Raw genomic sequence first — 15,885 nt, forward strand, 5'->3', positions numbered from 1 at the left:
CTGCAGAGAGAGGAACCGGCGGACTATCCGCGCCGTGTCCAAGATCACCGCCTTCTGCATCTGACCCTTGATCCAACCACCTAGCGAGAGTCTCTCAAGGTGTTAGTCGAGACCTTCGCTATAGACCGTTTACTGAAACGACTATCGGGACAATGATCGTCGAATCAACATCCCACATCAATGGCGGTTATCTCGTGAGCCAAGTCTAGGTACTTACTGGACTTGTCCTTCTCGGCTTTCACGAGATTCTCATCATGGGGGATGGTGATGTCAACGAGCACGGCCCGACGTTGCGATCGATCTATTATCACAAAAACATATATTTATTACTTATTACTTTAGCAATGTCAAAATTTCTAAAACCATATATCGGATAGTCGACGAGCCTGTCTTTTTACCTCGATGCCTCGAACGGGCCCTGAAGCAGGTCAAAGCAGGAAACCTTGAAACATTTGATAAACATAAGATGGAAATCGATTTTCCAAACTTGAGTCAACTTTGCAATTGAGCAAAACGAGCGGCACATACGCTCACTTCATGCCGGTGAACTCTAGCTTAACTTTAACCCACATAACAAAGTTGAATGTAAACACAATACGGCAGAAGTTTCCGAAGTTCCAGTTCACGGCCGCGAGGCGCCGCGGCCCCCGGCGGCCCCTGCCCCGGCTCCAGCCTGCGCCGCGCCCCGCGCACCCCCGCGGCCGCGCTGTCCACCCCCAAGACTCGCGCATCGCTCGTCACCCCCGCGCTGAACTTGCTAACTCGTTACTTCTGCCACCCTTTTCTTCAGCACAGTCTAAAGCTTCATTGAACAATATTATTAATTGATTACGATTAACGATAAACCAACTAAATTTCAATTAAATTTGTTTAACCATTTGAATATTTTGGTCACGTATAGTAGCAGTAGCATCGTAATACTGGATGCATTTAATCCTTTAATCTAAGATTTTAGAGTCCCTAGAAAAGTAGGTTAGTCGAATTTGCATACGGAATACGAAACATAGGCAGGGGACAGGGGACAGGGATTTCGCCAAGATCTAGATTAGGAAAGCAAGGATATATTTGTTGGAAACTCTTTGGGATGTTACAAAACATAAAATACAATACATTCATCCCAAACAAGTTGTTGAAAATGTACCGACCTATTGCTGACTTGCTGAGAAGTTTAATTAGGTAATGTTTGATTTGATTTACCTATTAGATATATTTTTTACACCAACAGCCAACAGGATAATTTGCGTATAGATCGACGGTAGTACTATAAGTCATAGGTATATATATATATATATATATATATATATATGTATATATATATATATGTATATATATATATATATATATATATATATATATATATATATGTATATATATATATATAGATAAAAGCCAATGTCGTAACATGAGCATCGTTTGTTTCAGTTACGGTACACATTTGTATTTGGGATGGCTGTGATTTATGATCGTTACCTGTCGTGGTTAATACCTAATAATTCATCATCTTCCTCGCGTTCTCCTGGCATTTAATAATTAAATTACCGGTTAATACCATAAGTAATAAAATTTTGAAAAAATAAGTAATAATACAAGGGGAAGTCAAATTTGTTAATTCCTAATGCTAGATGACAGGTAATTCTCTCATAAATACCTATTTCCTAAGAAAGTCCTGCAAATGAGCACACCTGTCTAACGCGTCCCAGAAAGCGCGCACCTCGTGCCTTATCAAATGACACCGTTTGATACGCGTCTTTGCTACCTTATCTAACATGTCGAAATTCTTCCACGTACCACACATCCTAGTAACAAGGCTAAATTTCGGTTAGTACGACAATTTTGAATATACATATTTAGAATCCAGCAATTAATACTGAACATATACTGATAAAAGTCCAGTACAAAAAGCATGACTCATAGCAGTCATAGCTGCCGAATTTATTGATAGGTTATATTTTTAGATAAGGGTTTTATTTTGTGATACGTATTCAACGTTGCCAGGGATTACTTTTGGAAGTACTGCATGTAACTTTGTGACTATATAGGAAAGTAAGCAAATTATCTGTTGACTGTTAGATATAACGTAATAAACGTATATCTCCAGCGTAAACACGGCACTAGTCATTGCGATGAAGCCGCCGTGAGCAGATAGCGGGCTCTCGGCTCTGGTCCCGGACGCTGCTTGCTACAGCTTCCCACTCGGACCTAGACAACAGCGCCACCGCTGGCGCCGCTCACGGACCCGGCTATAGCGTGCGCAGTCCTGATCGTCGCTAGATAGATAACGTATAGCTATTGCAACGAGGCTTATCATCGATACCTTACTTATTGGTGGACTGAAGTGTTTGCGCGACTGATACGGACGGCGAGGACCAATCGATTCCCTCGATTCATCGAACCTTATCACGATCATGGTGAACATTCGTACCTCGTGTCAATTCCCCGATATCGTATCAAAGATATCGTAAAAGTATAAATATGGGCCCATCGATCGATCCGGTCTCTGTCCAAGTACAAGCTGTGTAACGTCTGCCTGTCAGGAATAGCTAAGTGTAGTGTCACGGGTTGGAGTCCTGCGCGTCTCCTGGTAACAGTGCTTCCGTAATAAGTGTCGTTTCATATTTCTTAACTTATATTTGTCTATGGTGGGCAACATACTTTATTTCCACGTTAAATATATACATATCTCCACCCTCGTGGCCGCGTTCAAATTTGTACAACATTTGGTCGTTCCCGGTTATTCTTCACGGCGAGTTGGTACTTATAAAATGATCATTGAAATGGTAGTCAAATAATTAAGCTCGGAATTAGTGTCAATGTAAAACAAAACGATTACGTAACAACATATGGTGGTCCAATGGCACATGTGTTTGCTCATTCCGCACGTCTTGTCGTGCTGGAAATAGTGTATGTATGTATTATTAATAATATTTTACAATTTAAATGCTTCAATTATCAAATCGCAATTACATTTAATATGGAGCTACGTAGGACCGCTGACGCGACAGGAAAAAAAATAGGTGTTCTTATCAGAGAACGTTAGCCGCACCTTTTCAAGCGGTGATAGCGGGCGCGCGCTTCGAATCGAGCGCTCACTCCGATTGTCACATCAGTCTAACACGCTGCATAGTGCCAAGGTCTAATAATTTCTCATGTTTGCAGTTTCAAGCAGAACCGCCGGCTTCACGTCTGAGTTGGACAGGGGATCTAGACAGTTTGACGTGGAATGCTGCCAGATCTATCTTTCCAGCTCACGCGTGGAGCCGCAAGAAGTTGCTGCGTCTCACCGCACCAAACTCTGAGGACAACGCGCAAGAAGTTGAGCGAGCGAAGGGTAAAGTGGAGGTGTGATCTCTTCACTTTTTTTGGTTAAAGTGAGATTCAACTCCTCCAACTTAACCCTGACTTGCACGATCTACACAGACGAGGCGGACCAAGTTACGAACACCAATTTTATTTTTCTTGACCGTTTTTTACATGCATTTTGTAATTTTTGTTTTATGAGTGATTTGAAATGTGTTTGTAAAAAAAACTACTTATTTGATACGGATTTTTTTTTCTATGATTAATCTTAACGATAACACCGCACCATATTATTATAATTACATTATCGTTAATAAAAGTTCTTATTTCAATTGTTATTAAAATATCCTTATTTATTTTAAACATGACATGACATTTAATTTACACTTGTTTTATTTTAACATATTTTAACCATAAGATACACACTAAAAAGGAGTCCATTTTACTGGTAGTAGCACATTATTGAAACTTTGGCGCCACTGTGCGCGCTTGAGTATTATTCGAGACCCAACGCCCTGCAGACTAGTGTGAAGTGTGTTACAAATCACTAGAAAAAAATCACAACACCCAAAACAAAAAATGGGCAAAAAAACGTTGGTAACACCGGTGCGCTAAAAAAGCTTGCAAACTTCACGCACCTAACCTGCGCTGGACATCGACTCGTCCGTATTCTCTAAACTCTGGGAAAATGTATATTGATTTTTCAAAGAAAAGTCAACCGATGTAACAAAACACCGTTCGCGGAGTGTTTATACGCGTTTAGAAGCGTCGCGGTCGATGTGCTGTGTCGTCGAGATGGTGCGACGGTGTATCTCGGCGCGTTCCCAGTGAGATCGGAGAGTGTTGCGTCGCGCGGCCGACGGCCCGACGGCCCGGAGCCCGGCCGCGGCCAGGGCCTGGGCGCGCCATGGACGCCGGCGCTGCGGACCCGCTGCGAGCGGCCAGGCCGTGAGTATCAGAGCCGTGTGCCCAGTGCTGAGGCGCTTGTGCCGATGTTGCGAACCACACCGCCGCGCGGATTATTTCGGTCGCCGCGAGCCCATCCGAGGTTGCGAAACGTCCCGTGCGCTTTCCGCGGTCCGCGCTCGCCTCTCGACTCTCGTCGCAGCGAGCGGCGGAGTCGCGGGGCTACATTCTCTCGCCCGGAGTGCGTCGTCACGGCCTCCGTGGCGTTGCGCCATTTCGAAACGCTCGCGTCTGTCCTCCGTCCTCCGCCGCGGCCGCGTTCCGAGGAGCGAGGACACGGAGCCGCAGGGCTGATAGCGATCGGGCGGCGCGGCAACCGAGCGTGACCGCGCGCGCTCATGCCCGGCGCCCGACATGAATGAGCGGCCCAGCGCCTCGCCACCGCTGGGTAAACATCGTAAATCAGAGCCGTGTTTACAGTTTTTGCTCGCCCCGTCTTTGTCCGGCGCGGGCGGCGCCGCGCGGCGAGCTAGTGCGCGCTAGCCCGCCGTGCGCCCGTGTCGCCCGCGGCACGTCCGAGTGAATTATGGCTAGGTGCATATACGCCGTGCACTACACTACACTACACATACCTACAACGCACGCATAGCTATAGCTGTGTGCAGCGAAGGCTGTACCTACCTACTCAAACAAAGCATTTCGCCCACAAATCCATAGTGCGGGGCTCCCGCGCCGGACCTCGCCAGTCGCACGACCGCGCGCCGCTCCCGACCCCGGTCCCGGTGATGTCACGCGATATTACTGAGTTTTCCAAACATCTGTGACTGTCAATTGTTAATTTTAGTCTGCATTTTGAGGTTAGGTTGTGATTTGTGCCATTAATGCGAGTCTCGCTCGTGTCGTGGCCAAGAACCGGGGCCAGGGCCGCGTGCGGAGCCCTGTCGGCTCGGGGGCGCAACCTCGCGGCGCGCGGGCGTGGAATGTGCAGTGTTGGTGCATTGTTTAGTGTGCAGTGATGGCAGTGAGAACATAGTGCAGTGACAAGTGCTTTTAGTGCCGGATACCACAACATCAGTGTGGAGACTTTGCCGGCCCATGTAATACAGGCCGTCCTAATGCTCAGGTGAAGTTGTAGCTTGTGTGCCAGCGGTCCCCGACTGTGTCAGGCCACTCCCTACTAATACAGCTTAGTTGCGGTACTAACCAAATGAAAAAGCTCATAAACACAGTTGCAAAGTGATTACATCACCTAGTTCTTGCTAAAATCCATTCTTTCTCTCTTAGGCAAATCCAGATTTACCCTACAAAATCCTAATCTCATGATAGTCATGATAAAACTTGAATAGAAAAAACAAAAGCATGAGTATTTTCCCATACTGTTATCACTTGTTTCTGGTTCAAACATATCCACAAGGAAAACATTATCTACCCTAGCTTATGAGGCATGGTGGTTTAATGCCTTTTATAATAAAATTTCATGTATTTACTTCCTTTACAAGGTTATGATGACATAATGAAGCAAGTAGGAAACTAATAGTAATACGACAGGATTTTACTAGGGAACAAACAGGACTGCTATCAATATATTTATTGTACAAATGACACATTCAATTTACTATAATCACTATAATCAGCATTTACCAGTGATTTTGGTTAAATTGTTCATACATTCAAGCCATTAGCAATGTTGAGTATACACCCAGTTACCTTCAGTAATTGTGGGAGCACTGTCATTTTCATTTGGCAGCATAGGCATGTGAAAGTGATAGCAATACTGAGCATTGTTATGTCACAGTCACACATAAATGATGCTTTTATTGACCAAGGTGATTTAAGTTAGTTGATATGTAAACAATTAATTTACAAACATTAAGTTTCTTAAAATTGCATTTTGCATCTATTATTACAATAAGTTTTGCCTGCATATCATCCAGAAATCAATCCATTAGATGCTTTTTATCCATTTTACCTACTAACAATGTTGATTATTTATCAAAATTGGACTTTACTGCTTTAAGTATTTCTATACTTTCTTAGTTTAGGTCAGTGGTGGGCAAACTTTCTTCATGGGGGGCCAGAAAGTTTAGAAAATTTAAGTGGAGGGCCAGAATTGTAGCCAAAATTTATTTTGATTTGTGATAAATTGATAATCGTGGGCCAATGCCATATACTAATTATTTCATAGGACCAGCGGCTGGCCGGATAAAATCCGTTCACGGGCCATACTTTGCCCACCACTGGTTTAGGTCATGTAGTAAGGTTGTCTATTAACTAGGTATAAACTCTGTTTTTAAATCTCGGACACTAAAATCATTTCAATTGGCTGATTACTCGATCTGACCAATCCAGATGTCATTTTAGTTCAAAACCTGACAAATCAGGTAGTAGATTAGGAAATAAAACTGCCATTAGTATTTGCAGGTGCATAGGTATTTACCCTAGGGCCAAGGAGGCCATGACCCGGGCGGCAGTATGCATGTATGCAATATGTATGTTCAAACATACACAAGTGATTTCATGCAACTGTGATAAAAATATGAGCAGGTAGCATGTCATATGACCCAGTAAAAGTTTTCAATTGTGTGTAACCTAACACTTCAAAACAGTCATGAATGTAACATCACTTAAGCCAATTACTTGGGCATAAAATGGTTGTTTACAAACATTGATTAAACCACTTTGGGCTGTCTGGCGAGTGTCTGTGGACTATTATCTTTTTTATCAGTGTTGCCGTGCTTTTGAGCAGGTTACGTATGGACTGAGTGGTTTGTTGTAGGCTGCTTAGTGCTATGGTCATTCATGTTTTCGGGCCCCTCCACAGGGGTCTTAAATAATGAATTTTCAGATTATTGCCTATAGCTGGCAAACTTATTTTGTCAGTAATAGTGGGGAAAAAAACTACACTCATCTCTATGTTTCTGGTTATTAATGTTGCTTAGAAATAAAAGTGTGAAAACTGACTGTCTCGGGGGAACTGGTAGCACTAAATATCCTAACATCCACTCATCTTGTTTCCACTTTGATTGATTTTATGCATCATATTATTACCTACTTAATGATTTTTAAGTATTAATTTGGTCAGTAATATTTTCAGTGACTTGTTCAATCTACATAAATTTAAGACCTTTGCAATATAAAGATACTAACAGACAACATACAATACACCCTCAACCATTGAAAACGAGATCTTGAAATTTGAAACATAGATTCCTCAAATACCTATTGTAGAGCTCTGAGAAAGTATTTTTTTGAAAATCAACCCATATTGGGGAGAAAATATGGTTGAAAGTTTTTAACAATTTAATTTAAAAACTACATGGAACAAAGTCGCTAGCGAAGGCTAGTATATAATAAAAGTAAGCAAACATTAAGCTCATATTTCCACATAAAGCACATTACTCATAAGCATAACAATAAAAATAAACAATGAGGCCATACACAAGCGATCACACTTATCTCTCAGAGATAAGGCTCTATTGATAATATTTATTTATGTGTACCATGTTGCTCAGCTTTTGCTTTGTCCAAGAGTTGCCAGCTCGAAGTGAGCAAAAACTTATTAAATATGGATTGCTTTTGAACTTAATTAGGTTTCTGTACAAATATAATTGACCTATGGTTAACCAAATGTAACCTGGGTGGGCCACAGTGCCACAGTTGACCATAGAACTGCATATGCAGCACACAAATAAATGGCCTTACCACAATTAAAACCCAGTACCTTTCGTCCGTTTCTTTCGTAGGTAGGGTCACTACCATTACCAACTAGACTAGGAGGCCATTTCTGGAAAACTGACGTCTAATATTTCTCTATGTTTTAACCAAAAGGGATTCTATCCATCTGATTTTCCGGATATTTTCTATTTTGGAACCTGGGGGCTGGACATTTTTTTTATTTGGGCAAAACCCAAACATTTTTAGGGTTCCGTACCTCAAAAGGAAAAAACGGAACCCTTATAGGATCATCCGTGCGTCTGTCTGTCTGTCCGACCATTCCCCCGCCTTTATCTCTGAAACTACTGGGCCTAAAATTTTGAAAAAAATACACAAAAGTACTTTACCTATAGATGACAGGAAAACCTATTAGAAATGTGCAGTCAAGCGTGAGTCGGACTTATGTACGAAAACCTTGGAACGCGAGTCTGACTCGCACTTGACCGGTTTTTTTTGTAAGGAAAATAGCAATATCATTTATATTTATATCTCACTCTAGTAAGTCTAGTATATAGCTGTCTCTTGCTCTTGCAGGCCTGTAACGAGGACTGCAAGTAGGTTCTGTTCTAGGTTTAACTTATTCTTGCTAAATGCACTACCTAAAGACCAAACACCGCACATTGATATTCATTTATTCAACTTGCAACATGCATAACATGGTGAGTTTGAATAACAATAATACAAATTATTTAGGTACAATAAGTTTGTTTTCACAATATTATAATAACAAATACATTGTTCAATTAAAGGAGTTGGTTTTACATGAGATTTTACAAATGTTCAACATGATGTAACGAAAACTTGCATTATGTATTCTACAAGTTCCGAGTTACAATGGGTTTAACTGAAAGTAAATTCAACGTCAAAGATTTAAGAATAGAATAGAATTAAACGTAATACTCTTTTGTATAGTATTAATCAAACTCGATGGGTATGCTGACAGATGTCATCACAATACTATTTTTCGAGATTTGTCGTTTTTGGGTTATAAATTACATGGAGATGACACCTGTCACTCTACTCGCTGAGTTTGAAAAATACTATAATAAGGTGAAAAATGTAAACACATCTTTGATATCAACTGTACAGTCGAGTTCACAAACAACTTGTAGCCAACATTCCAAAAATATGTACACTTAAAATTAGTGTCCGACCGAAGGTTCGGTTTCGGTTTCGGCCAGTTTCGGCCAAAAAATCATGTTTCGGCTGTAGTTTCGGTTTCGGCCAAAAAACGGCCGAACCTTTCGGCCGGGCCGAAACTTACGAAATGGTACTTCGGACAAAGACCAAAATTTCGGGAATAAGTAGGACAACAATATTAATACATACTTACATATACTGATTCATGTATAGGTACAGAAATTAATTGGTTTATTATAAAACACAATTCCACTAATGAGAGCGCCACTGGACGGTCGACGCAGTCTTAATAGAGGCTGTCAATATCTATAACGCGCACACTGTCTAATTGTATCGGAGTGAATGAGATAGCACTGTCGCACGTAGCCGTTGGCCGAGTATCAGCTCGGCACGAGTCGAACGATGTCTTTTTCGCTCTTATTCACTCATTTTTCTATCTACCTCTAATGGCAAATTTTAAGCGAGGCTAAAGGCTACGCTCAACTAGTGCCGCAAAGTTGATTTTCTCAATAGTTAATATTTTGCGAAGCTGAACAGCTGACTATTGATTAAAACGAAGAAAAAACCCTTAAAAGTGTCCCCAGTACAGTTTTTCATACGAATGCTCGACCTTAGCCTCACTTTTTACCTCAATTTACCATTGGTTTGTGTTCCACATGTCCTCTACTTCAGCTTAGCCTTTGGTCTCGCTGCAGCATCCAGGGGCGTATCTTGAAATTTGGCGCCCCGGGCATTGGCACGTTTCGCCGCCCCAGAACTCAAGGAAGAAATACAAAATGCAATCCGCCAGGGGCGGCATATGCCGCACCCGGGGGTTGGCGCCCCGGGCCATGGCCCGGTTGGCCCTAGGGTAAATACGCCCCTGGCCATGCTCGGCCTGCGGTGCGGTCTCGCTTTTTAATACAATGGACATTGGTTGGAGTCTGTGCTTAACTACTTATCCTGAAGCCTGAAGCACGGCTTTGACTTCGCATGAAAGTTCGCCTCACTGGGGCACTTCGGACTTTTAGGCCCAGGGCTATAACCGCGAAAATCGAAGTTTGCAAATTGCGGGCATTTTTCTCTGTCACTCTAATTACGCCTTCATTGGAGTAAAAGAGAAAGATCCCCGCAATTTGCGAATTTCGGTTTTCGCGATAGCCCCTCAGGTGAAGATCGGTACCCGGCCTTGCGATATTGTTAACAAAAAATTTCACGCTCGCTGCGCTCGCGTTTTTGGTTGACCCTGTATCTATATGTTAGCTTGACTGGTGAATGAATAGAGTTACACCAAGAAAATTTTGCAATGATTTTGATAGCATACGCAGTGCTACTAGTTGCTAGTGCATATGTTATTTATACGTCATAATTTCATGGAAGTTTTGACGTTTAAAGTAACACTTGCACTGCATGTGTTATCAAAATCGTTGCAGGATTATCTTGGTCTAACTCTAGTAATTTTCTTAAAAAACTGCTTAAGTAACATCAATTTCAAGGACATTGGGTGTTGACAGCTCCATAATATGTGTGTAAAAGCGGTTTTATGACATTTTTTCAACGATTTTAACAAGTCTACAAAAGTTTCGGTTTCGGTTTCGGCCGAAACTAGAGCCAAAGCCGAACATTCGGTTTCGGTTTCGGCAAAAAAACATGTTTCGGTCGGACACTACTTAAAATTTGACCAACTAGTTTTATCAATACATACTATTTGTTAATTCACAACATAAAAAAATTGTAGATGCAGATCTAGAAACCTCTGTAATCCGTCAACGGCTGGTTTTTTGCCCATCCGTATTAGCCGGGTCCTACTGTAGTTATTTGACAGTTAAGCTGTCTCATGCAAGTTTAAATTTTTTCCCACGGGGCGGCGTGCGCTCTTGTCGCATGCACTTCGCACCTAAGAAAGGACGCTATAACCACGAAGTCATTCGTAAAGTCGCCTTCAGTTATATCGGGGCGGCCGAGGCGCTCCCAAATATCTGAACACGCCTCTATTGTCAAGACGCTAGAGTGCGCATTCACATTATTTTTGAGCACCTCGGCCGCTCCGATATAACTGATGGCGACTGTACCCGATTGACCCGCCTGTCCCTGTCTCTATCGCACGCGCGTAATTACATTGCTGTCCTGCCCATGGTATAATAATATACTCCGCCTGGTACTCTTTTCCGACCACGTGACTGACACAAGCCTACGTCATCATGCGACAGCGCTATATGATAATATGCAATAGCGCTATATAAAGTGACGTAGGCTTGTGTCACTCTGGGAAGAGAAGACCATGTTTTATTAGACTATGGTCCTGCCGATGATGTCTGTCACTGTGCGAGCGGGACAGCAATAACTACAAAATTCTTGGTGCTTATAGCGTCCTAAAGGGGCCCACTGATGATTAACAGTCCGCCGGGCGGTATCGACCTGTCAGTTAGAACAAAATTTTGACAGTTCCAAACAACTGACAGGCCGGTACCGTCCGGCGGACTGTATCAGTGGGCCCAAAGGGGCCAGTAAACTAAAGAGTTTAGGTAATACCTACCTACCCCGCGACGCGTTCCCTTGCGCCGTGACCCCGACCCCGAGTAGGTATCGCTCACAATGTTACATGTATACCTATACCATGCCGTATTTACATATGACATTTGTTTAACAAAATACTCAAAATACACAATGCGATTAAAATGTAAATTGAAAACGTATATTTTTGTAGGTACCTTACAAAAATAGAGTCTAGCTAACTCTGCACCGACATTGACAGTAACAAAGTGTTGAAAAGTCATTATAAAACTCTGATTTTAACTTTGTCACGGTGAAATATATTAATTGACTGTACTATATTTTCTATGATCACAACTCTTTTAAGACTAGGTCAGGGGTCGGCAATGTGCGGCTCTTTGTGGGTACAGTCACCTGCAATAATATGTTACTCTTCGAAGCCCGCAAATACATGTGACACGCTCTTATTGCTCCACAAATAAAATCGTGTCAGATATTATTGCGGCCTCCGAAGAGTAACATATTATTGCAGGTGACTGTACGATAGTCATGTGGCTCTTCAAGTCACCGAAAAACGTTATCATTTTGAGTTTTTACTTTTAGACCACGGAATACAACATTTGTGGCACTTTCAAGTTCTTAAAATTGGTGATTTCTACTTTGGTTAGCTCTTCTTCTGAAAAGTTTGTCAACCCGCGGACGAGGTCATTGACAAAATTGTCTCACAATACTGTAGTGAGATATCGATAATATGTAAAGTATAAAATATGTAGCTATAGCCTAGTAATCTTAAAGAGTCCTTAAAAAATAACCTGATACCAAATTATATGACGTTCCATGGATAAAGGTACCTTATGGCAGTTAATGCTTAGCTTAGGCTATTATTAACGACGCTCCAATGCTAATGTGGTGCTATTATACGCCGTAAGGTACCTTTACCCGTGGAACGTCACATATAAATAAACATAACCACAGAATAAATAATACAGAAAGGATACTTCCTACAAAACCGAAGTTTGACAGCGATTCAGGGACGAATCATGCTATCCCTTTCTGATGTATGGCACTATCCCTTTCGCCTATTTATTAGGGTTGTCAAAATTCAAGTGATTATCTTATCTGTGGTCGTGCACGCAAAAGGAAGTCAAGTGGTGCCAACCCTAATAATTCCTCGGAGAAATGCTGAGCCGAACGGAGCCGAGTTTGCCCGAAGTCAGGAGTAACATAACTTTCATAATACCGATTGATCGCGCATTCACTCGAATAGCAAATCTAATCGCTGACAGCGCCGCGAAACATCTGCCCTTGACATTTCTCACGTGACATATGACGTATTATTAGTACCTATACTATACATGACTGACGTATACTGGCGGTGTAGTATGTAGCTATTGATCGATAGGTTGATATTTCGGACCTATTGTGCAGATTTCAAAAGAAAGAACTTTTTTATTACGTTTGTGGCAAAGTTGACAAACATTTATGGTCCGCCTGATGGTAAGCGGTAACTGTAGCCCACGGACTGCAATTTCATAGATGTCACATGCGCGATGCCGATCTTTTAATAACCTTTGCCCCTTTTAAAAACTCCGTTACTGTAGCACCATGAGGAAATCTCGGTTGTATTATTTATGGTTGTCACTCAGTGGCGTGACTCCCATACAAGCCCAAAAGCCGGGCTTGCCCTAAGGCAACTAATTGCCTTAACGAAATTACGTACTGATAAGATCAATAAAGATTATTTTAAAATCGCGCGCCAAACGAACCCGTATTATTAAATTCAAGCCACAACGGCCTCGAACCACGGCACGAGCGTGTTGCAAAATTTTGCCGCGGCGTGGCGTCTCGTCCGCGCGAAAGAAATCAGGCGTAGGATGTTCTAGCTATCCTGCTCGTACTCGCACTCGTTGGCTTGCAACCGTGCTTGCTTTTTCGTCCCGCTCTGGGCACTATCAGCCTACAAACCGCCAAAGAACGATGTAACTATTTGTTGGTATGTATAGCAATTTTATAAGGCGATTTAAGCTTGGCTTTTGTTTGGTGTGAAGTAAGCTGCATAAGTTCGCACGAGCGCGCGTTCGCGTTTACTTCAAGTGTATTATTACTTATTTAGTCGAGCCGAGTCAGTGGTCGAGATGAAAGTAACAAAAGTTTGTTTAAGTGAATTTGATTAAATAGTGAATGTGGATTTGTTCATTGTTGTGGCGTTTAGTTTAATAAGTGTTAACAATGGATCAAGAAGTGGTTCCTTGTGACGGTTTGAAATGCGTCCAGTTTTAGTCAACCAAAACAAGGTAAAGTCTTTGACCTTTGTCGAAAAACGGGACATAATTTCCGCGGCAAAACCAACACCCGCCTTGTGTATTTCTCAGTCAAGTCAGTCGCTTAAGTGAAATTTCTGTAGGGCCGTCTACAAAACTCATTGGATTGTTGGTTGTTCCCATACAAATAAGATGTATTGCTGGTGTTGCATATTTTTTTCGAACGATATTAACGTTTGGAATACTTCTGGCTATAACGATTTAAATAATTTATCTGGAGCGATAAAGAGGCACATGAATTCCAGTAAACATATGTGTGCAGTGATTTCTTTTAGCAATTTTGGGAAACAAAGGATCGAGGCCTCTTTGTCGCGCCAATTATCAGAAGAAATATCAAAACATAACATGCGTGTTGACAGGGTTGGGCAGTATTTCAATTACATGTATTTGAAATACATTTTAGTATTTTGTATTTGTATTTCAAATACTACCTGGAAAAGTATTTTGTATTTGGTATTTCAAATACTGCACTCACATGTATTTTGTATTTCAAATACTTCAAGCTTCAAAATACATTTCTACAAAATACATTTTATTAAATTCTATGATCCTAAAATGGAACGTTTTTTTTTTTTTAAATATAATGTACGACTTGTACGAGGGCAAATAGGTACAATGCGCGAGCTATTCTGCGCGGAACTTTTCGTCAACAGCCAGGGGATAGGGTCATTGCAGTAGTTTCCGTCCATGCTCTAGTTTTCGACCACTTGACAGATTAGCAAATAATATATTTCATTTTTAATTTACTATTTGCGAATTTTTTATATTGTTTAGCTAAGGATTGAAATCAGTCCAGTGCAGCAATGTAGGTTTATATTCATATTTCGTCAAGTGGACGAAAACTAGAGCTGGACGAAAACAAGCGCAATGACCCTATAAGTTTTTAGGAAACGATATTCGTTAAAAAAACTAAATGATTAAACAAAAAAAATGAAAAGTATTTTGTATTTTGTATTTGAAATACATTATTTTAAACACTGTAATTTGTATTTTGTATTTCAAATACCAGTGCCAAAGTAGTTTGTATTTGGTATTTTAAATACTTTTTAAAATGTATTTTGTAATTTGTATTTGAAATACGTGGAAGCCAGTATTTGCCCAACCCTGCGTGTTGACAAAAATCGTAGTGTTTTTCAGAGGTTAGTCGATATTGTGTGCCATTTAGCACAGCAAGAACTTCCTTTTAGAGGACACGATGAGTCAAACACTTCATTAAATAGGGACAATTTTTTGGAACTTGTATCGTTGCTATCAAAATATGACGGCGTTCTAGAAAAACATGTTCAAAGCGACAAACCAAGCTCGAGCTATTTGTCTAACAAAATACAAAATGACATTATTCATCCCGTAGCAGACGTGATATAAGAGCTCGCATTGAAAATGAAGTGAAAAAAACTAAATTTGTTTCTGTTATAATTGACGAAACTCCTGACGTCAGTCATAGGGAACAATTATGTTTGATTTTGAGATATTTCGGTGAAAACGATATTCACGATCGCTTTATGGGATCGCTTTATGTTTGTAATATTCTATCTAGTAATAGTATGCCCTCAGAGCGCTATTACGAAAACGTATCTTTCGGCTTGCCCTACTCCAAAACCCTAGGCACGCCACTGTTGTCACTCCCATAAAGATTCAATTAGAAATCAGAAGTTTTGGTTTGGTCGATAATGCCTGTCTGTACGTCTTCGAGGAAAGAGGGTACGGCTGTTCCTATTTTATGTGTTTTGGGATGATCACTTACATCCAGTTTCCTTACATTTGCACAGAGTTTTCTGTTGTTTGTGGCTGTCTTCTGCCTCACTAAATGTTGCTGTCATAAAAACTCTTCAAGTGTTTACATGCCTTTACCATACACCTCACACACGGCACATTGAACCTTATCTCGTAGCGATAGAACACATGATCGGTCGACGGTGGCGGGCCGAAGTTTGTAACACCTAACATTGTTAACTCCCGTAATGTCTAAGGAGTTTGACCTAGTTGTCGCAGGACTTTATACTTGCACAGCCCTGACAACCTCTTTCGCTTTAGA

General features: G+C 41.3%; 1 protein-coding gene and 1 long non-coding RNA gene across 5 annotated transcripts in view; both read left to right on the forward strand.

Annotated features, from left to right (window-relative positions):
• Nucleotides 1-1,655: 1,655 nt before the first annotated feature.
• LOC134801436 (uncharacterized) lies at nucleotides 1,656-3,677 on the forward strand. Its single transcript, XR_010145669.1, has 2 exons — nucleotides 1,656-2,581; nucleotides 3,157-3,677. It is a non-coding gene; the product is annotated as an uncharacterized LOC134801436 (long non-coding RNA).
• Nucleotides 3,678-3,931: 254 nt separating this feature from the next.
• Nucleotides 3,932-15,885, forward strand: part of LOC134801412 (trithorax group protein osa) — a 65,864-nt gene continuing 53,910 nt past the window's right edge. For 3 of the 4 annotated variants that reach the window (XM_063773950.1, XM_063773951.1, XM_063773953.1), the window contains exon 1: nucleotides 3,932-4,245. In XM_063773950.1, coding sequence (XP_063630020.1) covers nucleotides 4,205-4,245 — 41 coding nt within the window. In that variant the 5' untranslated portion in view covers nucleotides 3,932-4,204. Of the gene's footprint in view, nucleotides 4,246-4,585; nucleotides 5,327-15,885 lie in introns of those variants that run through there. The other variant, XM_063773952.1, reaches the window with a different exon arrangement.

Source organism: Cydia splendana, chromosome 22 (assembly GCF_910591565.1).
Source record: "Cydia splendana chromosome 22, ilCydSple1.2, whole genome shotgun sequence".
NCBI lineage: Eukaryota > Metazoa > Arthropoda > Insecta > Lepidoptera > Tortricidae > Cydia > Cydia splendana.